This window comes from Prenolepis imparis, unplaced genomic scaffold (genome assembly GCF_030444845.1).
Source record: "Prenolepis imparis isolate NDT839.2.m4 unplaced genomic scaffold, iyPreImpa1.0 SCAF_13, whole genome shotgun sequence".
Taxonomy (NCBI): Eukaryota; Metazoa; Arthropoda; class Insecta; order Hymenoptera; family Formicidae; genus Prenolepis; species Prenolepis imparis.
This window is the reverse complement of record NW_028141171.1, coordinates 1,625,748-1,643,005: the sequence shown is the minus strand read 5'-3', so window position 1 is coordinate 1,643,005 and position 17,258 is coordinate 1,625,748. Positions and strand designations below refer to the sequence as shown.

The 17,258-nt window shown below is 40.1% G+C and overlaps 1 protein-coding gene across 1 annotated transcript; it reads left to right on the top strand.

The window, feature by feature from the left end:
• The first annotated feature begins 5,957 nt into the window (after nt 1-5,957).
• On the top strand, nt 5,958-15,994 carry LOC145944793 (uncharacterized). Its single transcript, XM_083053346.1, has 4 exons — nt 5,958-6,257; nt 6,466-8,949; nt 9,079-9,390; nt 14,870-15,994. Exons 1-4 carry the CDS (start codon nt 5,958-5,960, stop codon nt 15,992-15,994), a joined length of 4,221 nt encoding a protein of 1,406 aa, XP_082909472.1.
• The last annotated feature ends 1,264 nt before the right edge of the window (nt 15,995-17,258 follow it).

Genomic DNA, 17,258 nt, shown 5'->3' with positions numbered 1-17,258 from the left:
TTTATAGCCTTTACCGGTCTTTTCGAGAGGCCCATAATGATCGATATGATAAGTTTGAAACGGCAGGTTACCCTTCGGGATGCTATGTAAATATCCCTCTGACTTTCCGCTAGGCGGTGAAAATTCGATACATTTCAAACAATTTTCTAAATATCTTTTTACTTTCTCCCGCATGCTTGGAAACCAATATACCTTACTGATATTAGCGATTACTTTGCTAATTCCGACGTGGCCAATGTCATCGTGACACGTTCGTATAACATTCTCCATCGTCTGCGGTACATAGAACAATAGCTTTCTTTTATTTATCTTTCGATATACGAGGCCGTCTCGAAGTTCATACATTTTATCTTCGGTTTTTTCTAGTTTACCTCTAATTTTGCAAATCTCAGGATCTTGATCTTGTTTAATTGAAAGAACGCGCTCGAATGTATTGCCCTCCAGAATCAAGATACTATTACAGCGGCTAAGGGTATCCACGTGCGCCATGCGTTTACTAGATCGGTGTACTATCTCATAATCGTATTGTTGCAAAAACATTGCCCAGCGCGCTATTCGTGGGTTAACCGTTTGCTTACTTAACGTAAGACGAAAACTATCGCAATCAGTGACTATTTTAAACCGAACGCCTGACAAATACACATGAAAACGTTTTATCGCATATATAGCGGCTAGACACTCCAGTTCAAAACTGTGATACTTAGACTCTGCAGGCGACGTCCTATGACTGAAATATGATACGGGTCTATACTGTGCGTCGCCTTGTTTCTGTAGCAAGATAGCACCAAACCCACTTATGCTCGCGTCGCAGTGTAACTCGGTTGCCGCCTTAGGGCAATAAATCACTAAGATCGGTTGACTGGCTAAGTATACTTTTAACGCATCGAACGCATTATTCTCCTCGACTCCGAATTTAAAATTGACGCCTTTTCTTAACAAATCATACAATGGTTTCGCGGTGATCGAAAATCTCGATATAAATTTTCGAAAATAGCTCGCTAGCCCTATAAATCGCTGTACATCTTTTGTATTACGAGGCACGGAATAATTAACGATCGAATCGATATTAGCGGGGCTCGGTTGGATACCATTTTCATTGATCAAATAACCGAGATACGTTATTTGATTATACAAAAAATGACATTTATCTAACCGGAATATGAGATTATGATCATGAGCCCTTTCAAACACCTCGCGTAAAATAATAAGATGCTCATCGATTTCTTCTGTAGCAACCATAATATCGTCCATATAAACCAATATCTTGTTTTGCGCGATCATCGACCGAAATACATTATAAATGTATCTCTGAAATACTCGCGGAGCGTTTGTCAGCCTAAAAGGCATTTTCAATATCATACTCATACTGTCCCATGGGCGTTACAAAAGAAGTATATTTAATTGAAGACTCTGCCATTTTAATATGATGAAATCCGTTCTTTAAATCAAAGCAACTATAAATCTTTTTTCCCTTCAGTCGATCTATGTGATCTTCAATTATAGGCGTCGGAAAGTTATCTTTAATTGTTATTTTATTTAATTCCCTGTAATCGACGCATAATCTCCGGACGCAGATCGCCGGTTTTCTTACGCACTAAGACGATCGGACTTGCGTACGGAGAGTTACTTTCTCGTATAATTTTTTCTTTAATCAAATCATCTAGAATGGCGTTCAATTTCTCTTTGTCCGAATACGATAGTCGCCGGACGCGAAAGCTAACAGGCTGCTCGTGTTTTAGACTTATTGTCATTTCCGGTTCGTCTTCCGGTACCGTTGGCTTTCTTTCCGACGAATATACATCGTTATAAGCGTTCCGTACGGCCTCAGCTGTGCTGCGCGAAACATTTTGACTGATATTCAAATCCGGTTGATCAAGCGACTGCCTATCATAATTGATGTGCATGATTTGTTTCTCAAAGTCGTCTTTCTCTTTTATATTATGCGAGATTTTAACTGTTTCGCCGAATTCCACATTTACCGCGGGACTCGCGACAAAATCTCTGCCTAACAACGCGACACTACTCATCGTCGTACTCGGTACCACGAAGAATTTGATCCGAATGTCGATATCATTAATTTTTACATTTTCTTCGAAAATGCCTGAAATATCAATCGGCGAGCTGTTAATGCCGCTAAACTGATAATCGTTTTTCGCGACCGGAATAAGACAAGCAACTGGCACGTACTCGGATTTAATTAGGCTAATAGGTGAACCGGTATCGACTATCGCTTCGAACAAATGTTGACGCGTGTTACATTCGCCTTGAGGGGCCGCATATTTTACAGATACCGTATAGGGATTATTTCCAACAATCGGCTGGACCAAATTAGCCTCGGTCGTTCCGGATCCCTCCGTCGAGCCGTTAGATCGATCGCCTGTTGAATTTTCGGCCGCTACACGCGGTTTCTTGCAGTTTGACGCACGGTGTTCCGGCTCCTTGCAGTTGAAGCATTTGAAGATCTTCTTCTGCGTCGAGTTCGCCGTCTCCCGTTCGGATGAGATTGCCTTGTCCTCCTTGTGGTTTTCTGCAGGTTTTTCCCGAAGAGATTCCGCTCTGCTTTCGGGTTGTTTCGTAAGGTAATGTTTTCGAACGCCTTTAATAGTTCCGGTACTTCCACGAACCGTTGAAGTCGTGCTTGGTCTCGTAGTCGTGGATCAGGTACGCCGTCGATGATGTAATCGATAACTTCGTCATCGTCAATGGGAACTTGACCGGCCAAAATCACTTTTTCATGACAGTAATCGGCGAAGGATTCGCCGGTCTGCCACGTTCGTTTCTCGAAATCTCTTCTTAACGTCAGTCTTTTCGGACATTGATCGAACATCTGTTTCATTTTGTCCAATAGACCCGTGGCAGTCAAAGTGATATGTTCTGGCTTCGAGTGAAACCAATTCAACACTCTGCCCTTCAACTTCGAACCGATTAATACTTTAATAGCTTTATCGTCGAGGTTGTATGTGTCTCGTAACAGTTCGATTTGCTGACGCCATTTAAAGTATTCATTTCCGGTGCCATCGAAATCGCTTAACAAATCTCTTAATCCTCTGATATTGTTGCTGGTGTTCTCACTTATCGTCGGGCTCCTGACGGGAGTTGACGTGCGATCTCTTAAATCGACCTCGCGCTTTATCAACTCGAGCTCGCGTCGAAGCAGATCTCTCTCCCGACGAACAAGTTCGAGTTCGCGGGCGGTCGCGTCATTCGCTTCTCGGGTCGTGCCCTGGTCGGATTCTCCACCCACAGCATTTTCCTGTACGCTTTCTCCATTGTCGGCGTTTTCTTCCTGGCTTAGCGCGTCGGGCGCTTTCTTCTGTAGACGCAGTAGTAACTCAGCCTTGTTGCCATACGATGGCAGACCCCTTTCCCGAAGGAGCTCCCTTAGGCGTACTACACCGCATCCGGATGCGTTTCCCGTGCTTGCCATTATAGAGTAGTTCTTCTCTCACCACACGACACATACAGGGCAACGTGCTACGAATGTTCGCGACAGTAACGCGATAATGAACACTTCGAAATATCGCCCTTTATCCTGCACCTCGCGGGATAATCACACGCGACACACTCGTCTCGACACGCACAACGTATTACGGTGAATCTCTACTCTAACGCACTGATTCTAGCCTCGAAGATCCCACTTCTGAAGTTTGTAGGATGGCTCTTTATTCAGATGTGTACAGTATTGAGTTAAGGCTACGAATGTTTGAACGAACGAAGAACGATATCGGACCCGCTTTCGGGGGCGTTTCGCCTCTTACGCGCTCGCTCTTATACTCTCGCTTTTCGAAGTGTCGTGGCGTGGTTCTTGTCACCGTCTTTAAGGGACAAGGATGTCGCCGGCTCGACGGGGTATGGAGTAACAAGGAGTAGGATGTATTTATTCCTACAATGACAAGTCTAAATTAAATAATTCGATAAAAAAGACGAAAAATGATATGGAAGATATGTTAGAAGATCAACAAAAAGCAATGTTAACTCAAATTGCTGACAAAAATGATGGCTATTACGAACAATATACTATCTATCTCTTATATGAAAAAAAAGCAAATAAAACTGCGACAAGTTTATATCAAATGTTAAAAATTCAAGATTTGCCTTTGGAGAATCGTGAAAAATGTTTAGATTTAATGTATTTTCCAGATATGTACCCTTTTGACATTAATGGACAACATGAGACTAGACAAGTCAAACTTTATGATCATGAATTTATTAAATGTCGTTTGACATCTAAACATTCGCAATACAGATTAAATCAACAATACTTATTTTATTTATTGAATGATGCAAATATCCGTCAATTAAGTCGTGGAATTTTTCATAAAATAAACGTAACTAATCCGCGAGTTCGTTATACAGCTGCAGAATATTTAGACGCAATGTCCAAAGAATTGTTGGAATCTAATCTGAATACAATATTTTCGACACTTCGAAATACGGAACAATATTGGCGTAGACCGAGAAGTGATTTAAATTGTATGACACAGCATTATGGACCTGCGACATGGTTTTTAACATTAAGTCCGAGTGAATGGTTATGGAAAGATTTAGGTGAATATATTCGTGAAGTAAATGGATGGCATGACGCTTCTTTATGCATTAGCACACTTATTGCTAGAGATCCTGTATCAACATCCAGGTTTCTTGATAATAAATTTCGGGCAATGCTTGATTTTATTAATTCCCAAGATAATCCAATTGGAGAAGTAACGCACTATTTCTGGCGACGAGAATACCAAGGTAGAGGTATACAACATTTCCACTTATTAATTTGGGTTAAAAATGCACCGATTTTCGGTGAATCTACTATGGAAAAAGTCTCCAAATTTATTTTACAACATATAAGCTGTAAAATGCCGGATAAAAATATTTCGCCATTATTATACAGGCGTGTTAATACGCATCAGCGACATATACATAACGATTATTGTCTTCGCTCTAAAAAAGTAGGACATAAAGTTATTTGTCGGTGTCGTTTTGGATTTCCTCGTCTCGTTACTGAAACTTTGAATATGAGAGATGTGGCAACTTCAATAGCAGGTAGAAAACAATTGAAACATAAAAGTAGGCTTTACGATCTTCCTCGAATGGATAATGAAGTTAATATAAATAATTATAATCCTGTTCTTCTTACTGTATGGGAAGGTAATATGGATATAAAATTTATTGGTGAAAAATCATCGCTACTTACTTGGTACATTACTAAATATATGAATAAAGCGGGAAAAAGTGAGTTGTCTGATGCTGTTTGAGATTCAATCAAAATTAATCGGAATTCCGTCGATAGATCGAGAAGCGTTCCTCTTCTCATTTCGCACGAGCGAAAGACCATAATAAGCGCGATCACGTGTCGCGCGACGCGTCGCGTGCTCCAATTCGCTAGCGAGCTACTCGTACACGTGGTTGAGGCGCGATCCAATGACAGAAATCAAAATAAGCCGAAACAAAGGGCTCTGCTCAGCAAGCCGACGCGTGATCACCTGATGTTCCCCTGACAGAATTTCAGGCAGGTCTCCCCGCGATTACACTCTTAGTCAGTCGTTCTGTTCGTCGACATCAATCTTTCGTCACGACTCAGAACATTTTCGTAGTTTTTGTGGGCGTCGTCCACAACTTCAATTTCATAATGAAATTTACAGTCCTGCCATTCGTTCGTGCCTTCGACATTTCAGACGATATTTCCTGTTATTTTGTGAATTAATTTTGATGTGACTCTCGTTTTCACATTTATTATAATAAAAGTGATTGTGATCATTGACGATACTGGCAGTCAATTATTGTCCCCTGCCTCCAGTGAATCTGACGGTTCACATCCACATCGCTTCGGGTGCAATTCGTGCACCGACTCCAGCAATCGGGCGAACGATCCCGAACATTTTGGTCCTTCGAGCCGGATCGAAGCGCGGGTGGAGGCAACGGCAAGTGACCAAGGAAAAACCTAGTTTGTCTCGTTTTGTATAATGGCGGACAAGCTAAGAGTACAACAACAAAACCAACAGGGAGTCGAGCGTTTCCTTGAGAATTTCAAGAAGATCGGAAAAGTAAATCTGACCCCCGCAAAAATCCGGTCCAGAATCTCAGCTCTAAAGGAACTCTGGACACAATTTTTGACTGAACATGCGAGGTTGGAGGAGATAATCTTCGAGCCGACCCGATCGACTCTCCCTTACTTCAATGCCAATCATTTTGAGAAAACTAACGCAGATTACCTCGATGCCCTGGATTACATGGCGGAGTGCTTGGAGGAACTCGAGCCGGTAGTAAGTCCGAATCAGTCATTTTCAGACTCGCGAATACGGACGGACACAGCCGCATTATCTCTACAACACCTCCCTCCCATTAAGTTGCCGCCTTTCGATGGGAATTATGATGAATGGGAACAGTTTCGCGATCGTTTTACTACGTTAATTCGCGATAACAGAATTAACTGATTTCGCACGCATGCATTTTTTATCCTCGTGCCTAAAGGGCTGTGCATCGGAATGTATCGCGGAAATCTCTGTTACCGCTGCCAATTTCGAAATCGCTTGGACTACCTTGACGTCGCGCTACGAAAAGCGGCGCTCTCTTAACACACATATATCTACGTTGCTCAATTTACCAGCCTTAACGCGCAAATCGGGTTCCGAGCTGCAGAATTTATACGATAAAGTTACTGTCGCGTTAAAATCTCTGACAAATCTGAATCGAAATCCCGCAGACCTTTGGAACGATATCCTCGTTTACAGTGTCGTTCAGAAACTCGATCCGATAACGCGTAAGGCTTGGATTTTAAAGGACAGCGACAAGGATACACTGCCTCAATACGATGATCTCCTTCGGTTTATTAAATCTCGCTCTCGCGGGCTGGAAAATTGTGCAACAGAAAAATCGATTAAAACAGGGTCAAAACCCGCATCAGCGACTCGCGTTCACGCCGCCTACGCTACAACGAATGTACAAGCGAAGTGTCCGTTGTGCCAAGCGTCGCATTTTATAAACGCTTGTCCTACATTCGTAGGGAAGAATCCGAGTCAACGTCGGGAAACTGTTAAACAATACAACCGCCGTTTCAACTGTCTAAGCGAGAAACATTCAGTTCAATCATGTAAAAGTAAATACTCTTGTCGCGTTTGCCATAAAAAACATCATTCGATGCTGCATTATGACTCGGATTCTAGCGCGAGCCCGTCGGAAGTAGAAAAATCGAAATGCTCATCACCACAAACGCCAACTCCGCAAATCGAGGTAACCTCGCTCCTCGCCTCGAAATCAACGCAACTTCGATCGCAAATTCTTCTAGCGACGGCCTGGGTCACCGTGCGTGTTTCGTCCAATCGTACTGCCATTGTGAGAGCTCTGCTTGATCAGGGCTCCGAAATGACATTTATTTTCTCAAATCTGGCGCAAAGTCTGCGAGCGAAGCGTATTCGTATGCCTACGTCCGTTACCGCCGTCGGAGGTATTCACGCCGGAACCTTTCGTCACGCGACACAAATTTTTATTTCTCCGCGTCACTCTCTGGCTCAGTCGTTCTCAACTACCGCGCTCATTTTAGGATCGCTAACCTCTTATACTCCGAAACGGAATTCGGATATGTCGTCTCTTTCTCATCTCGCGAATTTACCATGGGCTGACGCGGATCCGACTAGTCTTGATCCTATTGATATTATTATAGGGGCTGATTTCTATAACGATATCATTCTTGATGGGGTTAAAAAAGGGGAAATCGGAAAACTTATCGCGCAGAACTCCGCCTTAGGATGGGTAATATCAGGACCCGTCGGGTCATTAGAGGGGAAAGCTAGCTCGACTTCAACAATGCCTTCGGTTCATTGCTATCTCACTAGCATCTCTACTCGTCATGTGTTTCCCACTCTTTCCCTTGAGGAAGAGTTACGCCGGTTTTGGGAAGTCGAGGAGCTTCCACGACAATCTATGTTCACACCGCTCGAAAAACAGTGTGAAGAACATTTTTGCTCGACTCATTCTCGCGATTCTGACGGAAGATATGTAGTGCGCCTTCCGTTTAAAAGTAATCCTCCTCTTGTAATCGGAGAGTCTCGATCTCGTGCGGAGAGAGTGTTAACCTCATTGACGCGGCGCCTTCAAAATAACCCGTCGTTGGCCGCGGAATATCGCGACTTTATCTCGGAATACGAACGTCTGGGCCATATGAGACCTACACCGACACCTCAAAGCCAGGAACAATATGTATATATTCCCCACCACAGCGTGATCCGAGAAAATAGCGCTACCACCCATCTTCGCGTTGTTTTCAACGCTTCGAGCGTTACGTCCAACGGCACTTCATTAAACGATCACTTACTCGCCGGTCCGAAGTTGCAAACAGATATTACCGCAATTATATTACAATGGAGACAGTACAAGTACGTATATGCTTCCGATATCGCGAAAATGTATCGCCAAATTCGAGTCGATCATCGCGATATTAATTATCAACGAATTTTATGGAGAAAAACGCCTTTCGAATCTCTGACCGAGTACCAATTGTTAACGGTTACTTATGGCATGACCTGTGCGCCATATCTCGCCCTTCGTGTTTTGAGACAACTAGTCGAAGATGAAGGTCAACACTTTCCTCTAGCAGTCCCGATTCTTCGCGATAATATTTATGTTGATGATGTTCTCTTCGACGCGGACAATATGACTCTCATTCGACGAATGCGTGATGAAATAATTGCTCTATTGAACTGCGGCGGATTCGATTTAAGAAAATGGACGAGTAATTCGCCCACTCTCCTCAATGATATCGCCCTCGCAGCTCAACGCTTGGCCGGTAATAAGCCATTCGCTCCCGCCGAATCAATCAAAATTCTCGGAATTGGATGGAACCCCGTCAATGACATTTTCGAATTTAGTATAGCTCTACCGGAAAAGGCCCCCGCTAGCAAGCGCATAATTTTATCCTCCATCGCTCAATTATATGATCCGTTAGGCTGGGTCACTCCGGTAATTATAAAAGCGAAAATTTTTATGCAAGACCTATGGAAAATAAAACTAGGTTGGGATGACCTAATTCCCGAGACCCAACTATCGAGATGGGAAGAAATTTATACTCGATTTGCGCACCTCCGCCAGGTGCAAATAAAGCGCTGGTGCGGACTCGGATCGGACACCGACCATGCGGAAATCCACGGATTCGCAGACGCATCGAACAATGCCTACGCTGCGGCGGTATATATTAAGGTCGTTACTACGTCAGGCCAAGTCACGATTACACTACTTGTCGGCAAATCCAAAGTCGCGCCTTTAAAACCGCTCAGCGTTCCACGCCTTGAATTATCGGCCGCCTTATTGCTGGCACGTCTTGTGGAGTTCGTGTGGGGATCGAACGGTTACAACGATATTCCGTGTTATTGTTGGACGGATTCCACCATCGTGCTCGCTTGGGTAACGCAACACCCTTCGCGATGGAAGACGTTTATTGCCAATCGAGTCAGTGAAATCCAATCTCGCATTCCTAACGGTGAATGGAGACCAGTGACGCAAGATTTCACGCGCGACAGCCACTTCGCGACAGCCATCTTGCAGTGGAGGGGGTAGGTCGGCAGCGCAGAGCGCACCGAAAAGATGAGAACCCTTGTCCTTCGAACATATGTAGAAGAGGACAGGTATATCTTTTGTCCTTTATTTTCTTTTGATAGAATAGAGCTACGAATTTCGAGCGAATCCGGAATACTGGCGATAGCGAGTAGGCGATGCGACCCAATATGCAAAAAGAAAATATAAAATATAAAAAATATATTTAATATTATAAAATAATATTAATAAAATTAATATATTTTAAACATAAATTAAGTAACTTATATTTAAAATTTTAATTAAAAATAATTATTAATTAATAATAATTATAATTAATAATTATAAGTATATTTTATATATAAAAATCCACTCTTGGCCAATATATACGCCTTTCTATTAAAAAAGATTTTTTATCTTTAAAGAAATAATTGTAATAAAATAATATTTTAATTTATAAATATTGTTTAAGATTTTATTCTTTTTATTCCCTATTTATTTTGTACTAATGTACGACGTACATATTGTTGCTCAACGGAAACCGCGAGAAGGTGGTGGTTTCTTCCGTCAAAAAATTTAAAATATTGTATATTGGGAAATGTCATTATTAAAAAAATATTAAAATTATAAAATAATAAAAATAAATAAATAAGTAATTAAAATAAAAAAAAATTAATAAAAAAATTAATAAAATAAATAAAAAAGAAATAAAAAGTCAATTATATATAATTAATTAATAAAAAGTGAATTGCATCCCAATATACTTCGTCATATAAATATATTATGTGTATGTGTGTGTGTGTATATATATATACATATATGTTTACATTGTATGCATATATATATATATATATATATTATATATTATATACATATATGCATATAATTGTATACGTATATATATATTTATTTATATATATATTTATTATATATTTATATACACAATTTTCTTACATGCTTATAAGCATGACGTCTTTTAAATAAAATGTATTATTAATAAGACGAGGGACCAGGTATGTCGGCAACATCAGCGTCTGCAGCATGTAGCTTTAAAATATTTTTATTTTTTTTACAGCAGTAGCATATAATTTGTCCGCCGACATAAGAAACAAATGTTTTTCATTAACTTGCATGTTTATAGCTGTTTCTCCCCTCGTCTTTAATGCAGATTTAAATACACAAATAGCATTAACAGAAGCTGACGAAAATTTATTACGTTTTTTTGTTTTTACATTATTTAAAAGAGAAAACATTCTCTCCGGATCGGCATTAGAATTTGGAAGCGATCTAATAGTATTTATAACATTTTTTAAATTAGGATATTTAGCATTATTATTGGTGTCTCGACGTTGTACAATTTCTTTCCAAGCATTATCAAAATTTAATTTAGTGAGGCTTTGTTTTTCTTCCATTGTAAAATCTGATACTAATGCAATCCATTCTTTTTTTTAAAGCATCTTCATCAAAACCGCTAATAGTTTTAATGACGAAAGAAACGTTATTGAATGATGTTTCTCTATTATAAAATAAGCTTACAAATGGTTGAAAAATTATTAATTGTGATAAAAATGTGTCATTTATTGGTAATCTTTTACGAATTTCTTCTGCAGCAGTCACATAAAATGTTAAACAATTTTCTCGAATAATTTTAACAATGTCTACGTGACCTTCCAGTAGTAATTCGTTAAGATATTCCTCACATTCTGAACCCAAAGTAACTTCATTAAGATCTTTTTGATTCTCCTTTAGAGAGAATGCAATATTTTCAGAAAATGGTTGTAAATGCTCTTCTTTTAAAAAATTTTTGCAGATTTGGAAAAAAAAATTTTTGGATTTTGGTTGTAATAAATGAATTCTGGTTTCTAATGCTTGAAAAAATGCATTAAATGCATTAAAGAAACAGGGTAGTTAAATTAATCGACCACACTAGCCAATGAATTTGTCGAAGCTATAACTTTATCGACCATATGGTTGTGGTCTTTATAAAGTACAACTTGAAATTATTAATTACAAATTTTTCTTAAGTGAGAAAAATATTGGTCCGAAAGTCGCTGAATCGGGAATCGAACCCGAGTCTTTCGCTTGCCGGGCGACTGCTCTTACCTCTAAGCTATTCAGACCCTTCGAAACAATACTTTTCTCTTTTTGCTTTTATATAGTTATTTGTAAATAACGCCTTGTATATCCGCCGGCGTATACTAAACAGTTGGAAAATCATCTATACGGGTAGGCTCCATGATTAGGTCCAGGAGCAAATTTAAATATGTTTTTTATTTTTTATATATCGCTAGTAAATTAATCAACAGGGTAGTTAAATTAATCGACCACACTAGCCAATGAATTTGTCTAAGCTATGACTTTATCGACCATATGGTTGTGGTCTTTATAAAGTACAACTTGAAATTATTAATTACAAATTTTTCTTAAGTGAGAAAAATATTGGTCCGAAAGTCGCTGAATCGGGAATCGAACCCGAGTCTTTCGCTTGCCGGGCGACTGCTCTTACCTCTAAGTCTAAGCTATTCAGACCCTTCGAAACAATACTTTTCTCTTTTTGCTTTTATATAGTTATTTGTAAATAACGCCTTGTATATCCGCCGGCGTATACTAAACAGTTGGACAAATTCATTGGCTAGTGTGGTCGATTAATTTAACTACCCTGTTGATTAATTTACTAGCGATATATAAAAAATAAAAAACAGCATTAAAGAAATTTAAAGTATATTTAAAAAAAAGAAAATAAGCTTTTAGTTCTACGTTGTTCATCATAGACAGTAGATATTCTCCAGAATTTTTTTTTTTCCCTTACAATCATTTCGGTAAGAAAATATTTAATTGTATCCCAAGATTCAAGAAGTCGTTCGACACATAAATAATGAGACAGCCAGCGTGTATCACATAATTTTAATATTTTGCGATTTGTTTCTTGGAAACATTCACAAAATTCTCTGAAAATTGCTGTACGTTTTGGGCTGCTGTTCAAATAATTAGAAATTTTTTTTATAAATTCATTGCAATACGCAGGTATTTTATTACATGCAGTATGCGCTGCTAATGCAGCGGAGTGGCAAGGGCATGTTAAAGTTAGTAAACGTGGACATAGTTCTTCCAACTTTTTTTTGAACGATAAATATTTCCCTGTCATAACAGATGCGTTATCGCACGATAAGGCAACAATATTTGGAAATGGTATCTGCAGTTTCCACATTTCACATTTAAATGCCTGAAACAACTTTTCTGCGCTTGAATCTTTGGCATCAATATCGATTAATTTGACTAATTGCGAGCGAACATCTAATGTCTCCGAATCAACGTATCGGACAAAAAAGTCATCCATTTATTATTAGATATGTCTGATGTTTCGTCAATAAAAACTGAAAACTTTGTATTTTGAATTTTATTGACGACACGATCCGTCTCAATCGGACACAAAACGTTTGTAATAATGCTTTTACATTTCGTTCGACTCATGCTCATGCTTTTCAATACGTCAGGATCTTCTCCTATTTGTTGAAAAAATGTAAGAATCTCTGTTGCATTTTGATGAGAAATGTTTTTATCAGCAATTAATGCTGCATATCTGATTTCCGCGGATTTTTTACGCTCATTAAATGGCAAAAGAGATTTATTTTGCATATTTAAATCTTCTAAATTTGATTGATTTTTTTCTAGATATTTTTTATATATATTTATATGTGTTTTGGATTCTGCATGACGATGGATTTGCGATAAACTACTAGCGATAGATTTATCGCAAATCAAACAAAAAAATAAACTTTCGTCATGTGGCACTTCACGCAACCAAAGTTTAAATTCTTCAATATCTAACCATTCTTTTTTAAATATTGATTTACGCGATTTTTTTATTGGTATCTCAACATTATCATTACTATTATTATCAGATGATAATGTATTCTTTTTAATATTATTTTGATGATACGCGGAGTCAGCATGTCTTAATATGTATATTGAATTGCACGAAAAAGTTTTATTGCATATACTGCAATAAAATAAAGACTACTATCAGATGATACTTTACATACCCAAGATTTGTATCGGTCGTCTGTAAGCCAAGCTTCTGCAAAACTTCGCTTACGAGCTTTTCGGGGCTTCGTTAATTCAACACATATTTTTCGTTACTTTATACTATTTGTTAAAGCGAAATATATATACTGATCAAGAGCTAATTGCTCGAAAACGAGAGATGTTTATAGTAAAACGGTCTACAGCTGACTCGACGAATTTCGAAGACATAAATGTCAAAAACCTGTCGCTAGATTGTTATTGTGTCAAACAGCTGATTGGAGAGCTGCTTGACAAGACGAGACGCGCGGTAAAACGATCAACACGCGCAAAAAAGGTAAACACGGCTCGTCGGGAAGCCGAATATAATGATTGAAATACATTTCCCAATATACAATATCTTAAATTTTTTGACGGAAGAAACCACCACCTTCTCACGGTTTCAGTTGAGCAACAATATGTACGTCGTACATTAGTACAAAATAAATAGGGAATAAAAAGAATAAAATCTTAAACAATATTTATAAATTAAAATATTATTTTATTACAATTATTTCTTTAAAGATAAAAAATCTTTTTTAATAGAAAGGCGTATATATTGGCCAAGAGTGGATTTTTATATATAAAATATACTTATAATTATTATTAATTAATAATTATTTTTAATTAAAATTTTAAATATAAGTTACTTAATTTATGTTTAAAATATATTAATTTTATTAATATTATTTTATAATATTAAATATATTTTTTATATTTTATATTTTCTTTTTGCATATTGGGTCGCATCGCCTACTCGCTATCGCCAGTATTCCGGATTCGCTCGAAATTCGTAGCTCTATTCTATCAAAAGAAAATAAAGGACAAAAGATATATACCTGTCCTCTTCTACATATGTTCGAAGGACAAGGGTTCTCATCTTTTCGGTGCACTCTGCGCTGCCGACCTACTCCCTCCACTGCAAGATGGCTGTCGCGAAGTGGCTGTCGCGCGTGAAATCTTGCATCACTGATGGAGACACGTATCCATTGAAAACAATCCCGCTGATTGTGCCTCGCGCGGAATACTCGGTGACGAAATTATCACTCACGATCTATGGTGGCACGGACCTGACTGGCTGCACTCCACCCCCGAAAATTGGCCTTCTAACAATCCGCGTCTTCTCCTGCACGTTCCTCTGGAGGAGAAAATTACGTCACTGTTATGCGTTCAACCAAGAGCCACGTGGGACCTCGCTACTAAATATTCCTCCTGGCCCAAATTAATTCGTGTTACCGCTTATATTATTAAATTTATACGCATGTGCAATTGTGGTCGGTCTTTCAAGGACAATCTATTCGCATCGCTGTCGCCCTTCCAGTCTAATAACCCGGCCCCAAAAAGTTTTACTCTATCTACAGTCGAGTGCGCCGCTGCACGAAGTTTCTGGCTTAAGAGAATTCAAGCGGAATTATTCTCCAAAGAAATAACTTCTCTAGTCAATAAGCAACCCTTCCCCGCGAGCAGTTCGCTTCTATGTCTTCGACCGTTCCTGGATAATGACGGAGTTCTGCACGTGGGTGGACGGCTGGATAAAGCTCCCTTTCCCTTTTCTTTTCGACATCCGATCCTCCTGGGTCCCCATCCGTTAGTAAAATTGATTGTGAATCAAGCCCATTTGCGAGCTTTGCACGCCGGAACTCAGCTCACGCTGAATCTTTTACGTCGTGATTTTTGGATCATTCGCGGTCGCAATATCGTTAAGTCCGTGATCCACACTTGTGTGGCATGCACTCGCGAACGAGCCGCGATCCCTACTCAGCTGATGGGATATCTCCCCGAACCGCGAGTGTCCTCGTCAGTTCGTAGTTTTTTGCATTGCGGGGTCGATTATGCGGGACCTGTGCAAATTCGTACTTCCGCGGGTCGAGGTTTTGCATCACGCAAGGCTTACATAGCCCTCTTCGTTTGTCTCGCGACCAAAGCGATACACTTGGAATTGGTCGGAGACTATTCCACTTCCGCCTTCCTAAACGCCTACTCGCGTTTTTGCGCTCGTCGCGGTCTCCCACAGGCGATGTACTCTGACAATGGCACAACCTTTGTCGGAGCCGATCGAGAATTAACGTCAGCGTACCGATCTACTTTACGCGATCCTAACTTCTTAAATTCTACTGCCTCAGATAATGTTTCGTGGAACTTTATTCCCCCCGCTGCTCCGCACTTCGGCGGACTATGGGAAGCGGGCGTGCGAAGCGTGAAACATTATCTACGTCGCGTGCTTGGTAATCATACGCTCACTATCGAGGAATTTACGACCTTGTTATGCAGGATTGAAGCCTGCCTTAATTCCCGCCCGATTGCGCCTTTGTCGGATACACTGGATGATTATGAATGTCTAACTCCCGGCCACTTTCTGATCGGCTCCGTTCTGAACGTGAATCCAGAACCATCGCTAATTCACCTCAACTAGAATCGCCTATCGCGCTGGCAACTTGTGCGACACCTTACCGAGCGCTTCTGGAAACAATGGCATACCGATTATATTAACACGCTACAACAAAGGACCAAGCTGCGAAAAACAAAACTGCAAATTCGAGTCAGACAACTCGTCCTCCTTCGAAATCCGACACTCCCTCCATGTAAGTGGGAACTCGGCCGAGTGACGACGTGTCATGCGGGCTCTGACGGTTTAGTGCGAGTGGTCACTGTCAAGACCGCTGCTTCCGAATATCAGCGTCCTATTGTCAAATTGTGCGTATTGCCGATCAATAGCGAAGCGACGAGCAATTAACCGATTCGACCAATTTCGTGTAAAAACCAATTAGAAATAATTTCAGCGATCGGCGATACGGTCGCCTATCTGGATGTTTAAAATCCTTACGTTAATTCTATCCGCCATGTCGGGCGGAGTCACCGGTGGATCTCGGCGCCGGAAAAGCGATTACTCACGTCCTCGCATGTAACTGATTCATGTACATCTTCGCTCGTGCGACGTCATCTCGTTTACGTCTACAATGAAATTCCAATAACATATAGTTTAATCAGCTGATCGGTACAAGGCCTTTTTCGAAACTATCGTTCATCGTATTTCAAGGCGGGCGGTATGTTTGAGATTCAATCAAAATTAATCGGAATTCCGTCGATAGATCGAGAAGCGTTCCTCTTCTCATTTCGCACGAGCGAAAGACCATAATAAGCGCGATCACGTGTCGCGCGACGCGTCGCGTGCTCCAATTCGCTAGCGAGCTACTCGTACACGTGGTTGAGGCGCGATCCAATGACAGAAATCAAAATAAGCCGAAACAAAGGGCTCTGCTCAGCAAGCCGACGCGTGATCACCTGATGTTCCCCTGACGGAATTTCAGGCAGGTCTCGCCGCGATTACACTCTTAGTCAGTCGTTCTGTTCGTCGACATCAATCTTTCGTCACGACTCAGAACATTTTCGTAATTTTTGTGGGCGTCGTCCACAACTTCAATTTCATAGTGAAATTTACAGTCCTGTCATTCGTTCGTGCCTTCGACATTTTAGACGATATTTCCTGTTATTTTGTGAATTAATTTTGATGTAACTCTCGTCTTCACATTTATTATAATAAAAGTGATTGTGATCATTGACGATACTGGCAGTCAATTATTGTCCCCTGCCTCCAGTGAATCTGACGGTTCACATCCACATCGCTTCGGATGCAATTCGTGCACCGACTCCAACAATCGGGCGAACGATCCCGAACA

Coding starts and splice junctions, on each gene's coding strand:
- LOC145944793 (XM_083053346.1), top strand. CDS start 5,958: ATGGCGGACAAGCTAAGAGTACAACAACAAAACCAACAGGGAGTCGAG. Junction 6,258..6,465: donor TGGAGGAACTCGAGCCGGTA/GTAAGTCCGAAT, acceptor TCGTGCCTAAAG/GGCTGTGCATCGGAATGTAT. Junction 8,950..9,078: donor CGTTAGGCTGGGTCACTCCG/GTAATTATAAAA, acceptor CACCTCCGCCAG/GTGCAAATAAAGCGCTGGTG.